At 47.3% G+C, this 25,605-nt stretch overlaps 4 protein-coding genes across 11 annotated transcripts in view; 1 reads left to right on the forward strand and 3 right to left on the reverse strand.

Annotated features, from left to right (window-relative positions):
- The first annotated feature begins 61 nt into the window (after positions 1-61).
- Positions 62-3,989, forward strand: DFFA (DNA fragmentation factor subunit alpha). Its single transcript, XM_032708924.1, has 6 exons — positions 62-273; positions 933-1,094; positions 1,210-1,340; positions 1,696-1,885; positions 2,255-2,409; positions 3,052-3,989. Exons 1-6 carry the CDS (start codon positions 177-179, stop codon positions 3,253-3,255), a joined length of 939 nt encoding a protein of 312 aa, XP_032564815.1. The 5' UTR covers positions 62-176; the 3' UTR covers positions 3,256-3,989.
- Positions 3,990-5,117: 1,128 nt separating this feature from the next.
- Positions 5,118-7,732, reverse strand: LOC116797415 (centromere protein S-like). Its single transcript, XM_032708925.1, has 5 exons — positions 7,629-7,732; positions 7,394-7,517; positions 6,929-6,962; positions 6,265-6,331; positions 5,118-5,539 (listed from the first exon to the last, which is right to left on the reverse strand). Exons 1-5 carry the CDS (start codon positions 7,668-7,670, stop codon positions 5,384-5,386), a joined length of 423 nt encoding a protein of 140 aa, XP_032564816.1. The 5' UTR covers positions 7,671-7,732; the 3' UTR covers positions 5,118-5,383.
- Positions 7,733-8,606: 874 nt separating this feature from the next.
- On the reverse strand, positions 8,607-18,926 carry PGD (phosphogluconate dehydrogenase). The gene is made up of 13 exons (XM_032708922.1): positions 18,816-18,926; positions 17,584-17,659; positions 16,975-17,154; positions 16,773-16,838; positions 15,562-15,680; positions 14,394-14,463; positions 13,901-14,035; positions 13,203-13,392; positions 11,545-11,675; positions 10,918-11,051; positions 10,480-10,579; positions 9,475-9,597; positions 8,607-8,917 (listed from the first exon to the last, which is right to left on the reverse strand). The coding sequence occupies exons 1-13, from the start codon at positions 18,821-18,823 to the stop codon at positions 8,798-8,800; spliced, it is 1,452 nt and encodes a 483-aa protein (XP_032564813.1). The 5' UTR covers positions 18,824-18,926; the 3' UTR covers positions 8,607-8,797.
- A 1,354-nt stretch (positions 18,927-20,280) lies between these two features.
- The window catches only part of KIF1B (kinesin family member 1B), an 86,689-nt gene continuing 81,364 nt past the window's right edge, over positions 20,281-25,605 (reverse strand). For all 8 annotated transcript variants that reach the window (XM_032708917.1, XM_032708914.1, XM_032708916.1 and 5 more), the window contains one exon: positions 20,281-24,912. In XM_032708917.1, coding sequence (XP_032564808.1) covers positions 24,870-24,912 — 43 coding nt within the window. In that variant the 3' untranslated portion in view covers positions 20,281-24,869. The remainder of the gene's footprint in view (positions 24,913-25,605) is intronic.

Genomic DNA, 25,605 nt, shown 5'->3' on the forward strand with positions numbered 1-25,605 from the left:
CCTCCCGCAGGCACGGCGAGCCGAGCGCCGGCGCATCGCTGCGCCCCGCGGGGCATCCCCGGGTGCCGTGAGCTGCCGGGAGCGGCCGGTCTCAGCCGGGGCAGGCGGGCCGTGTCCCTGCCCTTCCCGGCAGGAGCGCCTTCCCTGCCTGCAGAAGCATCGCCCGGCGCCAGGCGATGGCGGCGCGGCTGAAGCGCTGCGTGGTGCGGCGGCGGGACGGGGCGGAGCAGCACGGCGTGGCCGCGTCCTGCCTGCGGGAGCTGCGGGACAAGGGTGAGCCCGCGGTCCCGGGACAAGGCGCGGGGGGGCCCAGTGGGAGCCCCGGGGATCCCGGACCCTCCCGTGGTGCTGAGCTGAGTCCCCGGGGCTCCGGGGGCGCTTCGCAGCGGAGGATGCGAGGGGAGGTGGGAACGAGCATCGGGAAGTGCTTCCACTGACCCGCGGCCGGCCCGCTGCCTGTGCCGAGGTTTGCACCGGGAAACAGCCGCTGTCCGGCAGTGAGGACCAGGGGAAATGGCCTTAAACTGACGCTGGGGAGATCCGGATTAGAGATTAGGAAAACATTGGGTGGTCAAGCATAGGAGTAAGTTGCCCAGGGAGGTGGTGGAGTCACCATCGCTGGGGGTGTTCAGAACGTGTGGTGATGGTTTAGGGGTTACAGTGGCAGTGCTGGGTGATGGTTGGACTGGATGATCCTAAAGGTCTCTTCCAACCTTGATGATTCCATGATTCTGTGATTCTAATGTTAATTTCTGGAGGGAGGGCATGTGTGTTTGTGCTAAAAAAGAGCTGATGTGCAGATCTGTGAGGAGACAGGTCTGGGCTCCGGCCTCAGTCACTGAGACTTGCCTGTGCCTTGTGCTGGAGGTTATTAAAGGGCAGTGCTGTGTCACTTCTGTCATTTAATTAAGTTTTTTTTTTCTGTTGTGCAGCTTGTGGTGTTCTGGCCATTGACAAGGCCAGGGAGCCCATCACCTTGGTGCTGGCAGAAGATGGGACCATTGTGGATGATGAGGATTACTTCTTGTGTTTGCCAGCTAACACCAAGTTTGTGGCACTGGCCAAGGATGAGAAATGGTCCGGCAAAAGCTTTGGTAGGCTGTGGGTGAGGGAGCAGGGGAGGGGAGGGTGTCTGGAATACACCTGGTGACATTAGGCTGTCTCAGGTGGATCAGGAGTGACCCAGGGAGCTGATGACTCTTGTGTCAGACAGTGGAACATCCTGGCTCTCGGGGGCTGCGGATGAAGTGGACAGTGCTGCGGAGAAGTGGAAGCAGCTGGCCAGGCAGCTGAAGGGTGACCTGTCCAATATCATCCTGATGTCTGAAGAAGACCTCCAGGTAGAGTGGGGAAACCCCCAGTCCCTGTCCTTGGCTCTGCCCATCAGTGTCCATTCATCTCAGGAGAGAACAGAATCAGTAAACGAGATCTCAGGCTTAATTCACCTGCTGCTGTTTGGCTGTTGGTGCCAGAGTCAAACCTCTCGTGCAGGGGAAACACTCAAGTGTCTGAGCATGGTGCTCTTAACCCTGACTGTCCCTGGATGCCTTTTGGCTTCTGGTAAAGAATGGTGGCTTCACAAGAAACCTTGGGGGACATGCTGGGTTTCAGGAGGGCTGGTCTCTGGGTTTCAGGAGGGCTGGCACTCTCCTGCGTGCCATGGAATGAGTTGCTCAGCACTGGCATTGTTTTCAGGTACTGATTGATGTGCCACGTTCAGACCTGGCAGAAGAACTTGCCCAAAGTGAAACCAAAACCCAGGTGCTGCAGGACACCCTGCAGCAGGTGCTGGACAGAAGAGAAGAGGAGCGTCAGTCAAGGCAGCTCCTGGAGCTCTACCTGGAGGCCTTGAAAACTGAAGACAGTGTCTTAAGCAAAGTAGCAGGTAGGGAGCACTGAGATGCTGGAGAAGGAGCTTCCCAGAGATGCCTGAAATAGTTGGTGGAATAAATAAGGTGGAGTGAAGGACTGGAGTGAGTCATTTGCTCAGCAGCTGTTAGTGGGGTTGATGCAAGAGCTGGTTTAGTGTATATGGTGTGAGAATTCTCTGACCAGGTGAGAGAATTCTCACAATGCCTGAAAGGAGAATACTGGGAGAAAAGCTTAAATCACATAGGCATTATGGATTTCTTAACTTAGAGGGTACACCTAGATAAGATGCATATTTTATTAATCTCACAACCATCAAAGCAGTCCAGGCCACTTTTCCTGTCCTGTGTTTGTCAGGGGCTATATTGACTCTGCTCCCTTTCAGAACCTCAGGCTGCACCAAGGAAGGAGATGGATGTGGTTGACACAGGTACCAGCAGCACAGGCACTCCAGCCAAAACAGCCCTCAGTGACCAGATCCTTGCTGCTCTGAGGGAGAAACCTGCTCCAGAGCTCTGCTTGGACAGTCAGGACCTAGAGGTGGGTGAGAATGACACAACCCTATCCAGGGAGATATCTGGAGAGAGAGGCTGTAGGGGAAGCTGTCCTTGCTCCTGGAGGCTCTGATGTCAGTAGACCTCAGTATCTGTACCCCCTGCTTGCAGCCCCTCTGTGTCAGCCAGCTGACACTGTTTCACATACTCCAAAAAGCCACAAAATACTCTTGGGTTTGGTCTCTGACAAATCATAGTCAGCTGTCTTACCAGCAGGATGGTTTTTTGTATGCAGAGGCATCTAGCTATACTTCTGTTATACACCCCAAATCAACAACTCATTATTTTTGAAAACTGTAAACAACCCCCCAGCTGGGACAGTCCAGCTAAACTGTAACCACTATAGAAAGGTGTTCTTCCAAACTGTGACCTGGCTGCTGTTGCTTTTCCCTGCTGTGGAAACTAAGTAGCTGCTGTTTGCTCCCTTGAACATCTGAACAGAGCTTCAAGCTCTGAGTGGTGGCAGAACACTGGAAATCCAGTGGCCCATGGAATAGGTGATGAAAGCTGGGAACATCCTCTGCTCCAAAGTGCTAAACAGGTGCCTCATTGGTGCTGTTGTTCATGTGGGCAGAGGGTCGGGGTGGGGGAGTCAGTGGAAAAGACTTAGAAATCTGCTTTCCTACAGCTGGTGCTGAAGGAAGACAGAGCAGCCCTGGCCTCGGCTCTGGGGTGGGACAAGCAGAAGGCTGGAGCTCTGCAGGCAGCCTGTGACCAGGAGCTCTCCAAGCGCCTCCAGCAGGTGCAGACCCTGCATTCCCTGCGGAGCACGTCCAAGGGCAAGAAAACCCTGCCCTGGGGGGACTGGCCCAGCTCAAAACGCAAAAAATAACAGTGCCCTGCTGCTGGCAGCTCAGCTCCTGCTTCTGCATTAGGATCCACACCAGCAAAGACACGTCCTGGGAGCCAGAGTTTGCTGGTCATACTGTGCTCTGGCTATAGACAAGGGAAATCTGGACATTGTCCTGAGGCTTAGACTCCTGGGATGATTCAAATCATGTGTGACCAAAGGGATTTTGACTTTTTGCAGAATACTGGAACAATGGTATTGCTAAACACAGCATGTAAGGGTTCAGCTTTGCAAACCTGGTTGGGAGCCAGAAGCTTCCATCTGATCCTGGTGGCTGCAGCTCCCGAGGCCCTGGGCAGTTTGCTTACCTTGTCCCCCCAAACCATTTCCAGTGTAAAGGGTGGAAGATCTCTGCGAGACACTTTGAGGCACAGCTGTGAACAGGGCAGAGGGTTTAACCAGCTGCTGCCTGGCTCTAAGCTCCAGCCTGGGATCTAAGAACTTGAATTCTCACACTGCTTTCATCAGTTAAAGTAAATTCAAAGTCCTTTCACTTCAGAGCTTTTTCTTGGGTGCTGTGTAAGAACTAACTGGTAAAATGCAGCAAAGGTGGAAATAATTGCTTTGTAGGGCTGTGTGACAGAAGACTTGTATTTGGCCTGCTGTGTTACTCTCCTAATCATGAGTGGAGCATCATGATGCTTTTGTATTAACTGGCTTATTACTAAATTTGTTAAAGTCTTTTTTTCTAATATCAATAAAAGCTTTTTATCTTACTGTTGGGCTAGTTTTGATATTTCCACCAGCTGCTATAATTAATGTGCTGAATTCTTCTAAAAGAAATCTCATCCCTGAAAGTGGAACGGTCTGGGATGGGGGAAAGGGAGGGTATTGAAGAGCCATTGTGTAAAATTTCCCCCACAGAGATGGGGATTCATGATATTCCCGTGTTCTGCACTGCAGCACCTCATTTTATTTGATCAATACTAGATAGTTACAGCCTACAAAAGGCATGGGATTTTCCCTATCACTCCTGCTTAAAAGCTCAAATACAGAGCAAGAATGAAAGGCTGCACAAGAGCAGTGCTCTTTTTCCACTGTGTCATGGGTAGCCAAGTGACTCAAGTCTAGGAAGTGCACTCTTCTTTCAAATACAGAGCAAGGCTACACCTAGAACTTCTCAAGTGCAATCAGAAATATTCTGTCATGCAGAACCTTCTTTATCCTGGGGTGGTGTTTAATATATTAGGTCTTACTAAAATGAGAAGCTGATGACTTTAAACTTGGTTTGGAGGAGTTGCCCTAAGCTGTATCCTGCAGGAAGGAATAAGTGACTTCAAGGAAGAGTCTGTCTCATGAATCAAGGGCTGAGCAAGAGAAACAGTGTTCAAGTCTTTCCTCTCTTGCTGCATATTTTAGACTATCCTTGGCAAGCTAATTCTTGCTGGATCAAGCTGGCCCACACAGCAGCCTTCTCATTTCCCTTGGCTATTTCTGTCTAATTACTGATGTCTTTAAATCTGCTTCTTTTGAATCAAATTATTTTTGAATTCTCCTTTACAACTCTTCTGCACTCTGTAAGGCTCTGCCAGCCCAGCAGAGGGCAATGGGGGTCGGTGTCTGCCCACTGCTCCAGAGCCACAGTGCTGCCTGAAAATGGGAATTCCTGACAGTAAAGGTTATACCCCAGCAGTGTCACAGGGGGGAAACGACACAAAACATGTTTAAACTGTCAAGGCAACAAGTAAGAGATAAGGCTGTTAAAACAAAACCAAAATATTCCACATGCTTGAGCAAAAGCATCCAAACTGGAAGCAAGGAGGAAGTCAAACAGTTACTGGAGAAATTAAGTAGCAGCACTGAGGGTGTTGCACATACTGAGTTATTATGGTTCAGTGAGAATGTTCTGCTTTAAACTCTTTATTTAAAGGAGTTTAATTTTAGTAACAGATACCTTTTGTGAGCAATTAGGGCATTTTGGGCATAAGCTTTACTGAATTCTCACAGACCTTGCATTTTTGGAACAATAAAAATCCAACTCATCGTGTTCACCTAAAAACCTAAAGATTCCTTACTGGTGTTAACCTGCAAGAGGAATCTTACATAGGCTAATTCTGGTTTCTCTAGGATACTAAGAGAAGCTGACCTGAGACATCACTTGAAAGGTAAATCATGACATGTTGGAATCTTCATTTTCAGTCACAGCTGCTTCTTTTTCCCCAGGAGTTCTCTCTCCCTTGGCTGCACTGGACTTCTTTTTCTTCTTCTCCTTTTGCTCCAAGTTACTTGATGCAAGCTCATCACTCTTCTGGGTGATATATTTTAGCTGAGAACAATAAACTAATTAGTTCTCTACTGAAGAACTTCATTTATTCACACCAAATTAGAGAGAAATGTTGAAGAGAAAGTCATAGGGCAAATTCTTACTACAAGAAAGATGACAGACTCTAAAAAAACATTTACTCTGCCTTCTCAGGCAAGTTCGTGTTGCATATTTTGAATCACATATGAAAGGAAAAAATCTCCTCACATAAAATTAAAATCAGTATTGGAAGCTTTCTTCTTCATGGTTCCATGTACAGGTATGTCATAACATCAGTGAGTTTAATCCACTGAACTTCACAGAGATCAGCACAAGAGAGAATGCAATGATTCCATGATCCCTGTGTTAATGTGAGGAGACTCAGCTCCTCGAGGCAGACTCAAGCTATTCCTGGGCTACAACAAAGGAACACATCAGGAAAAAGCAAAGTGATTCATCTCCAGGATTGCTGATGCCGTGTCTGTATAGTGGGTTTTATTGCACTTCTGTACTTGGAACCTCAGCAACCCTCCTGCAACTCCTGAATTGCAATGCGATGTGTGTTCCCACAGTGAGGCAGTGTCATGAAGTAAGATGAAAATTTAAAAATCACTGGATTTGTGCCCACTCATCATCAGTAAGACAGTGAAATTGCCTAAACAACAGTTGCTTCATCATCTATATCCTTCATTCAAATGCTCTTAGCTGGTTTAAGAGTGTTGTGAGACAGAAAATACAGTGAATCTCACCAAAGAACTGCTCCTTCTAGCCAAAAGCTTCACATCTTCTGTATTGATTGTGCTTCGTTTTGCATGCCTGCATAAAATAAAAACACCTCTTAACATGTTTGCCAACACTGTCTGTGAGGCCATAGAGCATCTCATTGAGAGCACTGAATTCAGGGACTAAAGGGGTTTAATATGCACTGAGCAAACCCCACCTGTCTGTCTTCCCCAACTACGCACAAAACGCTGTTTTATCAAGCTTGTTTCTGTACATCTAAATTCCCACACTTCCTGTGTGAAAATATAGCAACCAGAACTCCAAGCACCACTGTCCTGTTCCCTGTTACTTGTCAGCAGGTCACTGTGTTGGGTTTTAACTAAAAACTCTCCTTTACCTCCTTGGAGAAACCAGCTTGGTAATCACCTGTCACCCCCAGACCATCCACTACCCCTGTGTATCAATGCATTTGATGATTATAGACAGTCGTTAATCTAAACAATCACTTGTACCACAAAAATGAGCTTCCAAGATCAGGAAGTACCTGCAGGGAATATCTATTTCCTAACTTCACAGCCACTATTTAAGCAGACAACAGAACACTTAAAACCTTGAATTACAAGAGGTGTTTTAAAGATTATCTAGGAGCTAACACTGAAGAAGAAAGCCTTTGTAACAATCAGCGCCTACCTTGCAAACATTTCAAGGTCTCTTGCAAAGGTTTCTGGAGAAAACACAAAGATGACACATATTTTAAAATGCTGAGTGGGAAGAGATACATATTATACAGCAGTTGTTACAAAGGTATTAAGTGCAGGTTATCCAAGTCAGTTATGAGAGGTGACCACAGCTGGTTATTAGGTGCCACTCTTGCACAGGCACGATATTTCCACACGCACTTACATGCTTTTTTCAGGTCTGAAAAGCAGAAACGCTATTTCTTGTACTGTTAAAAACACAGTGCAGGGGAATGCCCCAGTGACACCTAGTTCGGTGCTATCATTTTAAAGCCCCCTGTCTCCAGCAGTGGCTCCTGAACCCAGGAGCTGTAACCCAAGTAACCCAGGAAGCATCAGGTAGCCCAGGTAACCCCAGGTAAGGTAACCCCAGGTAACCCACGTAACACCAGGTAATACAAGGCAACCCAGGCTGTACCGCACTGTCGGAAGGTGATCTCCGAGATGGCCGCGATGCTCTGTTTGCTGAACCGTATGTCCTTGTCCTCCTCCACCTCCTGGCACAGGCACCCGACCGTGTAGTGAACCGCCGCCTTCAGCCTCTGCAGGGACCAAGGCGGGGGCAGGCACTGACACACCGGCTCCGCTCCAGGCCACCACAGCCGCCTGCAGGCGGTGGCTCAGGGCCCCGACCCCGGCGCGCCGCCCGGTACCTGTGTGAGCAGCAGCCGCTCCTCCTCGCCCGCCGCCGCCATCGCGCCCCTCAGAGTTTCCCGCCCAGCGCGCGGGGCGGGGCCGCGCCGCCGCCATGTCGGGCCCCGCCCCGGGGCCGCTCTGAGGGGAGCCGCGACCCCGCTGCTCACCGGCACCCGCGACACCCGTTTATCTCGCGGAGATCCCGAATATTAATGAGTGGTCTGCAGAAAAGTTGACTGAAATTGAAAGTCGTATTTTGCCGTATAGAGATATTTGATAATAAGTATCTGCCTTAGCAGAAACAAATGGAGAAAAAAAATTGCTACAAAAGTCAGCGCGCAGCACAAAATTTAACACTTGAGAGGGAAGATTTAACACTTCTGAGGGAAAAACGAAAGGTTCAGACATCCAGGTGAATTTTCAGAAGTCCTGGAGATGACTGGCAGTAGCATTGCAGGGAGGGGATATAAAATAGAGCCAACTGTGGGGATTTTTAATTGCCCCCTGGGAAGAAGAGGCAAAGAATCAGGGAGATTTGGGGTAAAAACCGCAAGCACACAGCTAGGCCAAAGGTTTATGCCAGAGCTTAAATCTAGGAATAACAGTTGTAGGGAGAATGGTTTGGTGACAGGAATATCGTTCCTGTTTCTCCACGATCCATCCCACCCTTCACCCTCCCACAGAGAGCACAGAGCTCACAGTGAGCAGGTGAACACCCAGGAATTAAATCGGTAAGAATTAAGCTACTGCCCATTACAAATAAACCATGGCAACCCAAAAAAAGGCCTTTGCCTCCCTAGGACCTTGTGTAGCATTACTGTGCTGTTTGACACTCTCCACCTCGGAAATTACTGAACTCCACTCATCTCTGCCTTGATCCCTAGGACTGTATGCACTACAATACAATAAAAATGCTGTAATTATAAACTGTAGTCTATTAAGTACTGCACAAAGATATTTTAGCCAGCAGTAGTGAAAAGAAAACCCCTCAATATATTTATAACTAAATTTATTTAGCTTTCTTATATGATATATATATTGAGATATACACATATATATATATATGAAATATACCCACAAGTTATTACAAAAGTGTCCAAACACAAGTTCTAGCACAGTAAAAAGTGATTTCTAGGAGAAATATCTGGGATCTACAGTATCTTGGCTTCAAGTGGAAGGATTTCCATTAGACATTGTAGGAAGAAGAGGACACATTTCCTCCATGGCCTGTCCAGTTAGTGTGGATAAATACCCCCGGCTTCGATAATAATTCGTATGTGTGTGCACCAAAGTAATCCCGCTGAGCCTGGAACACAAACACACAAAACAGACACATCAGTATCACAGTCACATGAGGACTACAAGTTGCACCTACTGATATTCAACTATAGGAATACTAGAAAAAAGATCAGACTTCAGTATCGTAACATTCAAATTTACTGTCTCGTTATTAGAAAAATCACTGCAATGAAACATTTATTAATATCTAGTAATTATGAGTTCTGTAGAAACACAACTATATTACTTCTGCTTGGTACTAATCTAAAAAGCAAGCACTTATACATGCAAACATTCAAAGATACTTCTCTACAAAGCATTTTGATTCAAAGGTATCACTCCCCTTGGTTCACAGATGGGACACTAACACATGCTGGGCACTCCCACACCACTATCTCTGGTGTTCTTTATCCAGATATATCTAAGTATTTTATTGACATTTAAGTGTATTTCAGGTGTACCAAACACATTAGGCAGTCTATACTGTGAGTGATTAGGAGGTACTGCCACCAAAGCCTTTAAAGCAGTGCTTAAAAAACAACACAATGATATTTCAGTAGCCAGAAGAGCTACTTCAGTACCCACCTGAATCAGGTTAGCTGGCAGTACCTCATGCCTGTATCCATCATAAAAAGAAAGTGCAGTGGTGAAGCAGGGCATAGGGATTCCAATCTGTACTCCAGTACTGATCACACGGCGCCAGGAATCCTGTGAGAGAGGAGAAGAAGGGGGAAATAAAAGAAACTAATCAGTGCTTGCTCAGAGGGATGTGCAGGCACATGCACTATTTTAGTACAACTGTGTGCTACTTCACATTCTATGAAATCTAATAACCAAGTCTGTGCAAATCAGGAGTAGATTCCTGATTTTACATAAACAGGTTGATCCAAAATAATGGTAAGATAAGAGTTAACAACAGGATGAGAAGAGTTGAGGCATGAACTCAAAACACAGCCTCAAGCAAGGATGCTGTTCTTTCACATAAACTTGATCAGAACATCCCAAAAGCACAAACCCAGCAGGGAATGCTCTGAGCAAACACTGAGGCACTTCCAGAACCTCTCACCAAGCCTAGGACAAAGCTCGCCCAGGGGCATAAGAGGTCAGTGTGATACTTCAGACAGACATGTGGATAATCCCTGGTACAATTGTTCATCTGATCTAGTGGCTTGCATGGAATATTCAGATTCAGTTACAAGAGTTATTAATGATAATATACGACTTCTTTGTTAGTCAGATAATCTGGTTTTAATTCTGCCTGTCAGCTCCAACCAAATCAGGACACTGTTTGGACAGACCCAGGCCCAAAGAATAGCGGGTCTGGAACGCTGTTGTTTTGGGGCTACTGCAAACAATGGTACTGGAACAGAAATCCAAGTGCACAGGGCAGTGATGAGAATGTTCATACAGGCCAGGCATTCTTCCCTCATATTGTGGTCCTTCTGAATTGCTATTGCCTAAGGCTCTTCTATAACACTAAAATGGAAACCCTCAGTTTCCAGTCATAGCTGGGCCAGTATCAAAGAGAAGAACCATGACAGTCCTGGCTGTAAATTATTGTTTCTGTGCTCTCCTTTCCTTGGAACTCACCTGACAGTTTTCAACAGCTGTCTTAAAGAAATCATCCAGCAGCAAATTCTGGAGGTCAGGGTTTCGATCAAAAGCATCTTTGATTTTTCCCAGGAACACACTAGGCAGAAGTAAACCAGGAATGAATTTCACGGCTTTCAACAAAGGCCCAGAATCCAAAACTTACAGTGCCAAAATTTCACTCAGCCACACTCAGATTCCAAACATTACAAAGACTAAAGAAAATCTGCAGCAGATTTTCTAAGCTACCAGAACAGAGGATTCATCTGGTAACTTTTAGTCTGTCTCTGTAGAGAAACAGCCTCTCAGGACCTCATCAGCAGAGTAACTCCATGGATTTTCCAAGGAAATCTCCAGGCTTGTCAGCCAAGCACCACATAAACTAAACTGCCTGCTCTTCTCCCCTCAGCAACCAAGTTACCCCCTCCTCTTAATTACCTCCTGATGATGCAGCCTCCCCTCCACATCAGTGCAATGGCACCGTAATTCAGTGTCCAGCCGAATTCTTTGGCTGCTTGTCTCAGCAGCATGAAGCCTTGAGCATAGGAGATAATCTTGGAAGCATACAGGGCCTAAAAAAAAAAAATCCAAAGTCACATTCCAAGAGAAGTCTCACGAAGTTGAACTATAAACTTCACGGTCTACGTATTCTGTTTAGTCCACATCTCAACAAGGATGGGCACAGTTGACACTCCAGCTATCTGAGAACCAAAATATCCTTTCTAGTTGTTGGAAAGCTTGGTCTCAGCAGAGAGAGATATCAAGAGGTCAATACCCATTGCAAAGACAGGAGTGCTGAGGGGTGGAAAAGCTCCTGTGCATGAATTATGACCTCTGCACCCCAGGCAGTGACCACTGCCCACTGTGGGGAGACTTGAATTCCCTCAGGACTATTCTTTGGTCAGGAATAGGTCACACTGTGCTTTGTGGACATCACTAGCCAGTGCACAGTGCTGAAACCAGGAACCAACTGTTATGAAATCTAAACACAAGAGCTCCTCCCCAGGGCTCACAGCACCCCAGCCCTGCTCTGGTGGGCAGCTCTGGCCCGGCACAGGGACTCACCTTGCGGATGTCCTCCAGGAAGGCCTTCTTGTTCCCACTGAACTGAGTCATTTTGGGCCCTTCCAGCAGCTTACTGGCCTGCACTCTCTCATCCTTGAGGGAAGACAGGCACCGTGCAAACACAGCTTCACCTTTGGGCACGGCAGGAAAGGGAGATCATTAGAAAGCTGAGCATCACTGTCAGTGACTGAGAGACTTGAGAACACAGGGAGTGTCACTGCTCCATGAGCCACAGACACAGTGAAACACAGGGCAGTGAAAATCAAGAATAAATCAGTTATAGGAGGAAATAAGACTCATAAATCTGAGAGGCCCCTAACACTAGTATTCAGAAGCCCATAAGAAAGTTTTATAACATCACTAAGCAGGTTACTAAATGTCATCTGTCAGGGCTAAGGAGGTAGCACAGGAGTACCTTCAGCTCACAGAGAGAAAGCCTGAATGACAGTCTCTTGATCTGGCTCAGTCAATTCCTAATCATGCTGGTTTAAGTAGTATTTATTTGCAACTGATGACAGTATTGTAAAATGGGAGAGAAAAAAAAAAGTTTTCCTTTCAGGGTCTGATAGAAAGAAAGCAAGTAAGTCTTCATACTATACCTTTGTTTCACCTTTTAAGTTAGCCATGAATTATCAAAGAAAAAAACCACACTCCAAAAATCAAACCAACAACAACAACAAAAAGAAGAATGAGTAATGTTTTCACAAGACTCCGGATCCTCCCTGCAGCAGGATTAGCATATCACATGTAAATCAGAACTGGCTCCTTTCCATTTCTGAAAAACCTTCCTCCTACACTGGGGAGGAGGAGCAGGGTAGGAAAATCAGGGAAAAGCAGGAGCAGCATGACTCTGCTCTTACAAGCAGAAGTTTGCAAGTCATGCTTACGTAGTAAAACCACACAGAGCAACGGCCCCGAGAGCGGCCACGTTTGCACAAGGACTCTGGCACACACTTCCTCATCAGCCCATCGTTACCCAACCTGCTCCCTGGCACTGCACAGCACTAATCAGGGAGTGCCTCCCCCACCCTTGATCTTTGCAAGAACCCCAAAGAGCACAATAGTAACAGCACAAGAAAGAAACACTGTTTCAAGCCTAGAACTGAAAGACTAGGGCAGCAGTAGAGTATTAAAACCATTTACAGAAGTTGTTTTGCTCTTGGAATGCAGCCATGTTTCTTTGACAGCTACACTGCAGTTACTCTCTTTTAGCTACTGAATATAATTTTTCTTATCTTCAGGACTGGACCAGCCAAGGCAAAGGAAAAAGAAGTAGAGAAAGCATGAAAATGAAAGCAATTCTGAGAGCAAAGAACCTGTTGAGTCATTTAATTACCCAACGGGAAGCCCACACCGGACCGGTGGTATCAGGGCACTGTAAAGGTGTTGCAGATGTATTACAGCTCCTGTGTTACAACACTCCCAGCACAGCACTTCATGCTCACCTGTCCCCGAGTCCTCACAGCGCTGTGGGGACACCACAGACACAGGTGTGACAACAGCACTGCCACCATTTAAGGAACAAGGTAAAAACAAGCCCCTCAGACAAAACCAGTAACCAGGGCAGAAAGGCTACAACAGCTACACCTAGAAAAACCTCCTTACTGGGATGTGGTACCTGCAGCAGGAAGGATGAAGGCAGATGGAGGAACAGTTACCTATAAGTGTGACAGGGACTCCGTATTCCAGGGCAGAGATGGCTGTCCACTTCCCTGTGCCCTTCTGTCCCGCGCTGTCCCTGATCTTTGGGAGGAGGTACTTGCCATCACTGTCTTTGAATTTGAGAATATTGGCTGTGATTTCAATCAGGAAAGAGTCCAGCTCTGTCTTATTCCATTCCTGAAACACCTGGAAAAGGGGAAGAAATGTGCTTGTACATACATACATATATATATACACATACATTTACATACACCCCCACACATATATACATATATATATACACATAGACATATATACATATATATATATATACACACCCCAATCTGCTATATCTACAATATACATCAACTGATTTATGTATGCATTTTGCCTGTTTGATTATAATGCTCAATGTTTCACTAGCTCTTTTCAGGCAAGGTAATTCCTATCTCTACACAAAAACATACTTTCTGGGGAGAAATCAGCAGAGAATGGGAGAGTTTAGACAACTCCTATAAACATTCAGCTGTATGTGCTTGCTGCTCCCTACCTCATGGGAAGTTCAGGAATATTGTGCACTGCCCTTGCAGGAGGCATGTCAGAAAAATTCCCTTCATGCACGTGCAGCAGCTTCACCCAAGCCCAGCCCCTCACCAGGGGCAGACACCACCATGGCACAAAAAAAGGCAAGACACTAAAAACTGCAGATCACCACCTTTGCCATCTCATCGTGCTCCATGCCCACCACATCCTTCATGAGGTGGTAGGCCTCACAGATCAGCTGCATGTCTCCATATTCGATCCCATTGTGCACCATCTTCACGAAATGTCCAGCACCTTCATCTCCCACCTGTCAGGAAACATCCAGAAATCCCATCAGCAACAGCACCGTCACTAATTCCAGAGTCTGATACCTGCCCGTGGCTTCCTTCTGCCTAAAGGAAGGAAGCAAAGCCAGTGCTACTGAAACCAGTGGGTCACAGGTCCCTTCAGCTGCCCCAGCACATGACCCAGCCACAAAACTTTGCCTTCCCATGGCATGGTGTGAGTTATCAGAGATGGCAGACTGGAAACAAGCCCAGTCCACCACAAAATCAACCACTGATGGTGCTGGGTTTATTATGGACAAACATCCATGAGCTTCAGCAGCCAAGCTGCCTAAGTGGGCATCTAACCCCAGGTTAAGTCAGTACCAAATGAATATTTACCCACTCACAACAAGGCTCCCCAGATCCCACTTTAGCAGCAATGCTCTGGAATATGGTCTTGATGTGGGGCCTGTGGGGAAACAATACAGCTCAGCAGGCAGGCAGGGACACAGACACTGTGGTGGTTTGGTCTAGGCCTTCCTTGGTGACCAGTTTGTAACCAAGGAAGGGCCCAGATTTACCCAGTATTCCCAAACTATCACAACACCATAAGAGACAAAAACAATATTCATCAGTATGGATCAGATGCCTCCTTTCCCAAAGGCAGCCTGGGCTGAGGGCAGCTGGCAGGTTGATAGCCCACCATGCAGCAATGCCAATTAAATATATGTTTTCTGCAACTAGACAGTTTTTGCAAGATATTACAAATCAAGTCATGTTTGCAACACTGTGCAGACAAGCCTAATGCACTTAAAGGAGCCCAAACATCTTCTCCCTCCAAAAACAGAAGCTGTCCTTACTGAACTGTTCATGGCAAAAAGATGATGAGGTAGCAGATCACTCTTGTTGATGGCTTTGTGCCATCACATTTGAACAGGCTGATACAGGTATGAAACACTAATGCAAACAGACAGGGACTCCAGAGATTCTAAAGCTCAGGCAAAGCCTGGACATACCTTTTCTTTCTACATTTACAGAGAGAATGGGCACCCAAGGATAAAGTATAATATGAGCATTGATGTACAGCAACAGAGTACAAAAGAGCCATGCAGGAACTTGCAGATAAATTGATGTACTCAATAATCAGTACAAACATGTATTAAAGCCTCCTTTTATAATGTGTCACTACAGGGATTTTTGCTGCTGCCTGATCCATGGTTAGCAACTTCCCAAGTGTACAGGGCCTCAAAAGACAAAAATAAACATGAAATAGTACACGTTTAACATTTAAGCAGAATTCCTTCCTCCCTTCAGATTTCTGGAGGTCCTACTTTTACCTGTGGAGTCCTGGAAGAAAAACCTACCTCTGTTCTGCCTGCCATGAAGGTTCAGCACTGCCTCATGACCCCAGCTAGGTTGAGAAATCTCGAGCCTTGAGGAAGTGAGATGGTAACATATCTTGTTCCCTCCACACCCACACCCTGCTCCTGCCCTCCCTCGGCTCTCATTGTGCATAGATGATTATTGCACACCATTCTGAAGAAGAAACATAGTAGCTCATGCTTACCAGGCTTCTTTGGCTCCTCCTGGCATGAGTGAAGGTCCATATCTGGCACCCTCCTCCCCACCACTGACACCACTTCCCACAAATAAGATGCCCTTTGCCTGGAGTTCCTTACAACGTCTCTGGAACAAAGAGCAGAGCAGCATTATTTGATTTTGTTTAACAACAGAGCCTCGCAAACAAAGGTTACCAATTCAGACCTAAAATTAGGTTTTCAATTCTGCTTTGGACATGTTAGCAGCCAACCTTAGAGAAAGCCTGTACACACACCAAAGTGAGCGTTAGGAAACTTCCTGTGGCTTTGATCTTGCAAAAGGGACTCCCTGAGAAAACAAGTCCTTAAGCACCAGACAGAAAAGAGCAGCACTGAGGCTGGAGAAGGCTCAGAATTAAGTGTCAGGTGACACATGCTGTGTGCAAAGATGTGGGGGAGGCAGATTAGGCCCCAGGTGGAATTGCAGAGCTCACTGCAGGGTGCAGGTGGAAGCACGGACAACATAAGGGCAAATAATTCCCTCTGAGTGGGAGAGAGGCACAGGCTGAGACCCCTAAGGAGAGCTGCAAGCTCCCCAAGGATCAGTCCTCACTGAGTACCTGTTTTTTGTTCTGGCATGGCCAACTCACTTATCCAAGATCAGATGTCAAAGCAGAAAGATGAACACCAGCACCCCTTATAAAGATTTAGAAATACCAGTCTGAATGCAGGATTTTCCTGTGAGCATCCTAGATATGATAACGTAGCTTCTATAACTCCTAGAGCTACAGTCTGATCACAAGCAGATAATTACTCTGCTGCTCCCACTAACCAAGACAGCCAAACTAGCAGTTCTGTCTGACTGGATTGTCCTGTGATCATGTAGGACTGAAAAGTAACAACAAATCCACAAAGACCCTTAGACTTAGAAATCTCCCTGAAAACTCCTTAAGATTTTAACAGAAAATTTTCTAAAGGCCTTCACTCTTTAAAAGATGTCAATAAAAAAACTCACTGATGATTTGGGCGACTTGTATAAAACATTTTTATAGAGCAGTCCTTAGCTACTGTAACAATCGCTTTTTAACAGGCTGCATGATCTAATTTTGCAGAAATAATTCAGTTTGGCTTTTCCTGAGCAGAAGGGTGATGGCATCCTTTCAACTGACTGTTCTGATGATCAGAGGAGAAAGAATCATGTGTATTTTATCCATTTACTTTGGGTAGGAAACAGCCTTACCGTGGTATCTCTATACTCAGAATTCCCACCATCAATTATGATGTCCCCAGTCTCCAGCAACGGCACCTGCCAAAAATAAATCAGCACTTTGATTTTCTCCACGCCTTCAACATTTAATTAATGATGAACAATTGACAACTTTCAGAGGAAACTCCTCCAAAAGACAGCAAGAAGTCACAGGTAGAAGGAATGTTTGCCTCACCAGTTTCTTGATAAAGTCATCCACAGCACTTCCAGCCTTCACCAGGAGGATAATGCGACGGGGCTTCTTCAGCTTGGAGACCATCTCCTCCAGGCTGTGAGCTCCAATCACTTTGGTTCCTTTGGCCTCGTTGGCCAGGAAGTCATCCACTTTGGAAACTGTCCTGTTAAAAGCACACACCTGGGGGAGCAAGAAAACATGGTAATAAAAGCTGCCAACAGAACAGTTGCTTTAGCTCGGACTACAAATTATACAAGCAAGGCTCAACACCCTGTGCTCTCCCAGTTCCACCTTCCCCACAGGCACAGAACAGGGATGGACCCGAGCATGTCTTTGCAAGTGCCTTGGGAAGCTGTGGTTAAGGGCCAAGCCCAAGGCAAACTTCAGGAAAAGTCATGCATAACTAACATATCAGGCGCCAGCTGAGTACAGGCCTGCACCGCTGCTCTTCCCTGGAAACAACAAAGGGCAGCACAGGTTACAACTAAAAGGAGGAAACAGCACCTATTAGGGCATCACACAAGGATGGAAAAAGCACCCACAAAATGCTCAGCTCCAATCCCAAGTGCTACTGAGTCAGCTTTTCTGAACAACGTTTCCTTCACTTACCACGAAGCCGTGGTCATTCATGTTCAAAATCAGGTTCTGACCCATCACGGCCAGTCCAATCAAAGCAATGTCAGCTCTGGAACGTGGAAGAGCAAAAATGCCAGGTGAGTCTCATTAGCAGTGATCCAGCAGCAGCATCCACACCTCTGCCAGGCTGTTCTGACCAGGCCAGCCCTCCCCTCCCTAAAAAACACACTCTGAGTTGATTCTGGCAGCTATTACTGCAAGAGATCATAGAATCACAGAATATCCCAAGTTGGAATTGATCCCCGAGGATCTTTGAGTCCAGCTGCTGGCCCTGCTACCCCAACAATCCCCTCCTGCCCCTGAGAGCATTGTCCAAACACTCCTGGAGCTCTGGCAGCCTTGGGGCCGTGGCCAAAGCCTGGGGAGCCTGTTCAGTGCCAATCACCCTCTGGGGGAAGGACCTTTTCCTGAGATCCAACCGGACCCTGCCCTGACACAACTTCAGGTCATTTCAGGTCCCGTCACCGTCACCAGAGCAGAGATCAGAGCTGCCCCCCGTGAGGAGGCTGCAGATCCTTGTGGCTCCCGGTCAGAGTGCGGAACAACACACAGCGTGTTTCAAGTCACCGAGATTTATTCCCAACCACCAAGACGCAGTCGGATGAGCAGGAAAAGCAATCCAAAACACTGCACTACAAGGCAGGGAGTAAAGCGAGCGGCTCTAACACGTCAGTGATGGATCCAGCTCTATCACAGCTCCACAATGAACAGACACTGCACCACAACACCGTGTCTGCACGTTGCATCACGTTTTTGCTTCCGCAACGCCAAATGATTTGGGGTGAGCACAGAAAACGAGGAGAACGGGACATTCTGCCGGAGGCCCATGCAGGGGAGCCCAAGCTGCCCCTCGGGGCCTGCGCTCACAACCTCCCTGCTCCACAGCCACGACTCGGGCAGCGGCCGCTCCCCGGCTCTGCCACAGCCTCCCGGCCACCGGCGCGGGCCCTCCGCGGGTCTCTCAGCCCCTCCAAGGCCCCGTCCGCCCCTTCCCTCTCCCCGCCGGGCCCACCGCGGCACCCGCCACGCAGGACAGAGGGGCCCACGGCAGCACCCACCGCCCCGGCCCCGCGGCTGGGCAGAGTCCCCGGGCAGCGGCCGGAGAGACCCCTGCCTGCCCTCAGCGAACAGGGGGCACCGTCGGCCCTCGCAACGCCACAAGGCAGTTTCAGCGCTGTCCCCCGCTTCTCCCGGCCCGCACTCACTCGGCCATGGCTGCGGCGCTGAGGGCGGCGGATCCAGAACTCCCTCTCGGCTCCCTCGGGGCTCTCTGGGTTCGGCCTGCGGCGCGCGCCGGGTCCCCCCTCAGCCGCGCGGGCGGGGCGGGGCCGGGCCGAGCGCGCCCATTGGCCCGTCCGGCACATGGGCCGATGGCGCGGAGGCCACGCCCCCTTAAAGGGGCAGCGGCGGGGGCGGCGCCGCCCGGGCCGGGCGGGGTTCAGCGCAGGGTCCGGTCCCCCCGATGTCCCCACACTGACCCCCCGATGTCCCCTCGCTGTCCCCCGAGCTGTTCCCCGGCCATCGAAGCTCCCGCGGCCGCAGGAGCCCCGAGAGCCGCGCCCGCAGCTGCCCGATGCCTTCGCTGTGCCTCTGCCCGCAGCGATACCCGGGGACCGCAGCAAACCCCTAAGAGCTGCGCATTTGTCCTTTCTGGCCTTTAATTATTATTAATGGGCTTAAAATTCCGCTGCTGAACATCGTCCCAGGCTGCAGTCAGCACCTCGCGTATCGCCGCCACCCGTTTGTCTTTAGGTGTCCTGGAATTTAGGGAAAACTTGAAAAACCTGCCCCTCTGTAAGCAGTGAGGTTACAGTAATTGTGAGAGGAGGAAGCTCCTGCCGTACCTTTGCTCCGTCACAGGCAGGGACACCTGATGCATGTTTAGTTTGGTTTCTATTAAGTTCTGTATAAATTATTTTCTAAACAAACTGACCCATCAGGTTTTTGGTTCACCTTAATTTTGGGCATTAATGGATCAGGAGGCAGTGAAAGAGAGCAGATCCTCTGAGGTGTTAATTTTGCTGTAGGAGGAGCCACCACAAAACGGTCAGAGGTTACTCAAGTGCCTACCTTGAAAGAAATAAGGCGTCAGCAACAGCAGCAAAGAAGAGCTCTGCAGACAAAAAACAGATGTGGCAGCAGCCTGATAAAGGGGTTTTGTCATCATGTACCTGAGTTAAAGTTTTGAGAGGTGTTTGACCTGTTCTAGTGTCACTTAAAGGCTTTGGGAATGTCCTGTCCATGACTTTTAAGAACTTTCCACCTTCAGACCAAGACAGGAACGATCCACAGGGATTCCCTGACACATCTTTGTTCACAGAGCTGGTGCCTCAAATGACTTTGCTGTTGTGTTTGAGTGGTTTGATTTCACACATTTCCTCTCATTTTTAACTGTCACCTCAGATAAGTGAGTTCACTACTGGCATCTGAGACAAGCTGAATTCCTCTTTCAAACCAAAAAATCTTTTGAAAGAATCCAAAAAGTCCTTAGAGATTCTGTGAAAACACAGCAGAGGGGAAAGGATGAGGGAGGACAAGCAGAGCCTCCCATCTTTCTCAGGAACAGCTGAGACAAATCTCACGAAAGCATCAGCTTGTTCAGGACAGGTTTAGAAAACAAGTAACCAACACAGGATACCAGTAATTAAATCATGATGAAAGGAGCACACATTTTACCTGCTAATGCACTGGTTGTACCTTTATTGTTTCACCTCGTTCACTAACAATTCAGTGGTGCAAGGTTACCATACACAGTTAGATATCTGCATTGCACACCTAAGGCTATACAGCAAATGGATCAGAATTAGTACAAATACATGAACTATATTTACATTTTGTATACTCAAGCTCCAAATATCGGATATATTTACAAAATAAAATAAGAAAATGAAAACCTGAAATTAATGTACAGTGTTGCTGATACACTCCTTCGCTGGGATGAAATCAGTTTGCAAAGAGATTTGTTCGAGAAGGCCACTTATACAGCATGTACCTTGTGTACCTTGTGTACAGAGATGAACAGGGACACGGGCACTGCGACTCCAAGGGATGTGTTCAGTGAACAGCACGTCTGATGTCCGAATTCGGGAGCCATAACCAACTGCACATGAAGTATGGACAAGCAGAGTGGAAAATTAAAGACCTGATCCTGGGGAGGGCTGATCACCTGAGACTCCCTCTGCTTCCAGTCCTGGCCTCCGGGAAAGCACGGGGTAGTTCAGCCCTGCTCAGGGTCAGGCCATTCACTTGGCAGCATTAAAACTGAAGATTTGGGAGCTCCATCCCCCCAGTTTTCCGAATCCACAGCTGATCCTGGCAATTTACAACCTGTTCCCAATGACATTGGACACAACCGCCTGGTTGGTGCTGGACTCGGTTTCGAATACACAGAACGCATAAATGGCCTTCTGAACAAAAGAAAAGTCAGTCCTGCTCTTGAACAGCTGATGGTTTTTTAAACAAGGAAGCACAAAGTTAATACATTCCTGCTACAGACGGCACAGCCAGACCACGACCGGGGTGAGGAACTTCAGCGCGGAGATGGGACGCGCACGGCACACCCGGCCCAAGGGACGTTCCCAGACCCTTCCCCAGCAGCAGCAGGATCCTCCCTCCTTCCAGCAGCAGGTTCAGCAGCTGCACCTTCCACAGAAACACCCACCCACAGCACAAACTCCCACCAACTCAGGCTGTGCAGGAGAACCAGACAGATGCACGTGCACAGGCAGTTGTTAGTTGATTGTATGGTACCAGTGGGTGTTAGACCGAAGCTAATCCTCTTCCTTATCTAATGTGCAATTAATTACAGATGTATAAATATACAATACATTACATAAAATTAAATCCCTGTAAATTAGATAACAAGCAGCAAAAAGTAAAGTCTTTGCTTTGAAATACCTTGCTAATTAGTAATCAGGATTATTTGCCATTGACCAGAAAAACCCTTTCTCAGCAGTCTGGAAATAGGACTCCCTTCCCTTCTGCATCCCAGAATAGAGGGAATCTTCTTTAAAAAGGTACTTAAAGTGCATTTCTAAAATACAGTATAGGAGGTTTAGCTTAGTTTTAAAATATCCAGGAAGCTTCAACATCATTTTCAATGGACAAAAAGGGTAATTTTCTCCTTCCTTTTAGAGAAGAACACAAAGCCCCAAGCCCAGCACAGTTTCACTCTGGTTCTCCCCAGGAAAGCCCTCCAGGCTCGCTCTGTGTGTGCTCTCTGGGCTGGCAGGCCCACAGCAGATGCCTCATCTCCAGAGGCCGAGTCCCAAGAGCTGTTTGACTCTGGGACTCCACACACACACAGCAGGTAACCAAGAGAGGGCTTGCAAGTGTCAGGAGAAGGCAAATCAGCACATTTTCCCCTTCTTGCTCTGTTCCCAAAGAGAAATTTCTAACATGCTGGGCTAAGCCTGGAAGTGGATGGAATTTCAGGTTTGGTTTTTTTTCGCTTTGTTATCTTTTCAGAGAAAACTTGGATTGATTTCAGTCCAGTTCTAAGTAGGGAAACTCAAATGCCTCAGAGCAGGATTCAGTAATCGGAAAAAAACTTTGTTTGCCTTTATGCCAGACTAGAAAACAGTAATGCCCATTTGAACTCCACACAACAGGACCTATTTTGTCACAAATTATGCAGCTTTAAGAGATAACTGATGCTTAAAACCAGAATTTTGCTCTTTTGATGATCTGCTGTCCACACAGACATCAAATCACCAGAAGCTGCTTGTGGTTTTTAGACAGAAGAGTAACATTTATGCAACACGGCTGTAGCACTTCCAGCTCTGCATAAAATAAGCATCTGTCTCTTCCTGCTTTTAAAGGAAGATCCCTTAATCATGATTCCATGCAATGCCTATATCCACTTAGATCATTCTCTGGCTTATCCAAAGCAAAGACTTAGCAAACTAGTTTTCTTCTAGTTAAAAAATGAAAAAGATAAAAGTTAAAATGCTCTCAGTGTGTCACAACCTACCACCACCTAAATCACTCTGCCTCCTCAAACTGGTTCCACTTCCATCATAAACAGTGGTGATGGCAGCAATAACTTAATGCTTAGAATTAACCTAATTCTTGAGATCAGCTTAGCTCCAGTGTGAGGAGCCCTCCTGCAGGACAAAGAGTCTTATCCACACACTGGAAGTGCTTTATCATCATTGCATAACAAAGGAATATCATCACTGTATTTAGAGTCACACACAGTTAAACAAGACAAAAAACAGAAGGGAAAAAATAAAATAATAAAAAGAAACCCAACACACAAACCACAAAACCATCCCTGTCGTGCTCCTGGGCCCCCAGGATGCTCCCTCACTCTGGCTTCCAGTTCTGAAACAAATCTGAGCACCACAGAGGCAGCAGGAGAGGGTGATTTATCTTGAGAACTCTCTCGAGGGATAGAAGGATATGTCCTAGCAAGAGTCAGACTCCTCTCCCTGCTCCTTTGCCACCCTTGCTTTAGGAGCTCTCACTGTGCAGAGCACTTGACTGAACAATGAGAACCCCAGAAAGCCAAAACCTTGCTCAGTGGATTCCAGTCCCACAGAATTCCCATGGCATGGCATGACCAGCTGAGGCGTGACCTGAATCCAAATGACCTTCTGGAGCTGGAGTGTGCCAAGATGTGCCTGCTGGAATAGTGGAACAACCCCCTTTTACCTCTCCCTTGAGGGACTGGAACCTCCAGATGACATTCCTGCCCATTCCCCAGGATCACAGCCCTACCAGTGCCCAGGGAAGTAGAACACAGCAGTCTGAAACACAGTAGAACACACACCCCCCAACCTCCCTGAAAACCTGGCAGAGAGGAAATTCCTTCTGCTTTCCTTTCTTGGGGCAAAGGCCAAAGCTTTGGCCACAAGGAGAACTTAAAACTGTAGGTCAGGAACTGACACCACCCAGCTGATGTCCAAGAAGCCAATTCTGACACTCCACTGACCAGGACCAGGATCCACTTCATCTGTCCCCCAGGAAGGACTAACTCTGAAGCTCAGATTAACTAGTGGGGTTCAGCTGATGAAAACTGCAGCAGGGAAATTAGGAGACATGGGACAGTTATTGCAAAAGGAACCAAAAGTGTCCTGCTGCTCCCTGGAGAAAACTGCAAGTGCTGGGTCTGCCTGGGAAGTGTTTCCTGGGCCGAGGATGCTCCCCATGGACAGGTGGGGTGACACCTGAGCATCACTCAGGGATGCACAAACAGGCCTTTTGGAACAATGTCCCAGAGCAGCCAACCCTGACACACCAGTGACAGCCCTAAACCTCTTCCCAGAGAGGTGAGAACTGTTCCTGCAGAACTGCAGGGTCAGGACCAGGAGCAGCAAGAGGAGACCTGCCCTTCATGGTGATCTCCTGCTCCAGGGAACAACCACACTTCCCTTCCCATTTAACACTCTCCATCTGCCAAATACAAGGCTGAGCATCTGACATTTTGGGGATTTTATCTACTATTTCAGCCACGGGATCTATTCCTCCTCACATCAGCTCAGAGGCAGGGGAGTGCTGGTGGAAACTCCTTTGGGTGAGAGTTAAAGCCAAGCACTGTTCACCTGCAACCCCACAGCAAGAGCTTCAAGGCAGATTTTTCTGGCCAGTCCTTCCTGGTTTGTTCCCTGTCTTTTTCCAGCTCATCCCTTTGCCTGTTGGACCCCAGAAACTCAAAAAGTCCCAACTCCAGTCTGCCCAGATAGAGTTGTCCAATATCAGCTCTCAATAGAATTGAAATTAGAGGCTGGATCCAGAAAGCCTGAGGAGCTGTTGCAGTTCCTGGCTGGGTAATGTCTACATTGAAGAATTTATCTTTCCCTGGCATTGGAACTTTGCCCTGAGGGAACCAATGACCACTGCCAAGTCCCAAATTGAATGAAAACCCTGCAGCAGTCCAGACAGACAACAACAGACAGTGGGACAGACACCAAAAGGTCAGTTGAAATGGGAAAAACAATTGTTATAAGAAAAAATAAATAATTTTTTTTTTCTTTTTCGAGTCGTGCATAATCACTCCTTTTTTTTTTTTTTTGTTTTTTTTTTTTCTTTCTCTTTTTGTTTGGCCACATGCTACTAGTACAGTTCTGGTACAGGTGAAAAGAAACAAGGTAGGGTTAGAATACCTAGAAAATGTGCTGAAGGAGTGGGGCAGGTGGGGGATGTTAAGCCACAGGATTACATACAAGAGAAACTGTCAAGAATCACAAAGAGAAAATGAGAGGTAACACCATCTACCAGGAGGTGAGGCAGGGGACAGATGAGAACATTACATGGACTCAGTACTTCATCTGGCCCGTGCGCCTTCGAGCCAGTTTTGACCTGCACAGGAAAGAAGGGAAAAAGCAGTTGGTGAATTCTGGAAGTTTATTTTTCCACCCTCCTCCCCACAGTTTGCCCAATTTTTTATTTTATTTTTTTTTTAATCTTTTTGTACAGTCCTGGTTTGCTCCCCATGGCAAGAAAGTGAACCATACCCAGGGCTGTGATGAGAAAAAATTCTCACTCCTCTGCTGTGCTCCTTTAAAGGGAGGCAGAATCTTCTAAGGGCTACACTGTTCAGAAATTATTTGATGCTGTGACAGCTTAGTTTTCAATTTTTTTCTTATTTTACTGAAAGAAGGGTTACTGCAATGTAGTAAGATCTCTGCAGCAAGCAGGGGTTGCCTGGGACCTGTGTTAATGGGAAGCCTGCTAGAGAAGCTCAAAAAAGGGAAGGAAATGAGAATTTCTGCTTTAGCTCATCATCAAGAACCTAAAAAGGCAGTGCAGACCTGCCTGCACAGAGTCAGGCAGAGGCCTTATAAATCTGTAAAATGGCAATGCAAGGAAGCCATTTGGTGGCCCCCAAATACAGCATCCCACCCAAGTTCAAAGTGTGGCTGTTAAAACATCACAAGCCAAAGCAGCAGCAGCCCCTGCAGCTCCTGAAACACAGGGTGCTTGGTTTCCTGATTGTTTTGGGGGGGTGTTGCCTCCCCTCTTCCCCCCTTCAGCTCTCCCAACTCATCAGAT

This window comes from Chiroxiphia lanceolata, chromosome 22 (assembly GCF_009829145.1).
Source record: "Chiroxiphia lanceolata isolate bChiLan1 chromosome 22, bChiLan1.pri, whole genome shotgun sequence".
NCBI classification, from domain to species: domain Eukaryota; kingdom Metazoa; phylum Chordata; class Aves; order Passeriformes; family Pipridae; genus Chiroxiphia; species Chiroxiphia lanceolata.

What these genes read in the sequence shown, in the direction of transcription:
- LOC116797415 (XM_032708925.1), bottom strand. Translation starts at nt 7,670, where the DNA reads ATGGCGGCGGCGGGCGAGGAGGAGCGGCTGCTGCTCACACAG. An exon ending in GATCACCTTCCGACAGTGCG is followed by an intron (nt 6,963 to 7,393) that starts GTACAGCCTGGG and finishes TGTTTTCTCCAG; the next exon opens with AAACCTTTGCAAGAGACCTT. An exon ending in CTAGAAGGAGCAGTTCTTTG is followed by an intron (nt 5,540 to 6,264) that starts GTGAGATTCACT and finishes TATTGTTCTCAG; the next exon opens with CTAAAATATATCACCCAGAA.
- PGD (XM_032708922.1), bottom strand. An exon ending in AGTCCCTGTCACACTTATAG is followed by an intron (nt 11,676 to 13,202) that starts GTAACTGTTCCT and finishes CCGTGCCCAAAG; the next exon opens with GTGAAGCTGTGTTTGCACGG. An exon ending in CAGCTGTTGAAAACTGTCAG is followed by an intron (nt 9,598 to 10,479) that starts GTGAGTTCCAAG and finishes CCTCTCTCACAG; the next exon opens with GATTCCTGGCGCCGTGTGAT.
- DFFA (XM_032708924.1), top strand. Translation starts at nt 177, where the DNA reads ATGGCGGCGCGGCTGAAGCGCTGCGTGGTGCGGCGGCGGGACGGGGCG. An exon ending in GCGGGAGCTGCGGGACAAGG is followed by an intron (nt 274 to 932) that starts GTGAGCCCGCGG and finishes TCTGTTGTGCAG; the next exon opens with CTTGTGGTGTTCTGGCCATT. An exon ending in TGTCTGAAGAAGACCTCCAG is followed by an intron (nt 1,341 to 1,695) that starts GTAGAGTGGGGA and finishes CATTGTTTTCAG; the next exon opens with GTACTGATTGATGTGCCACG.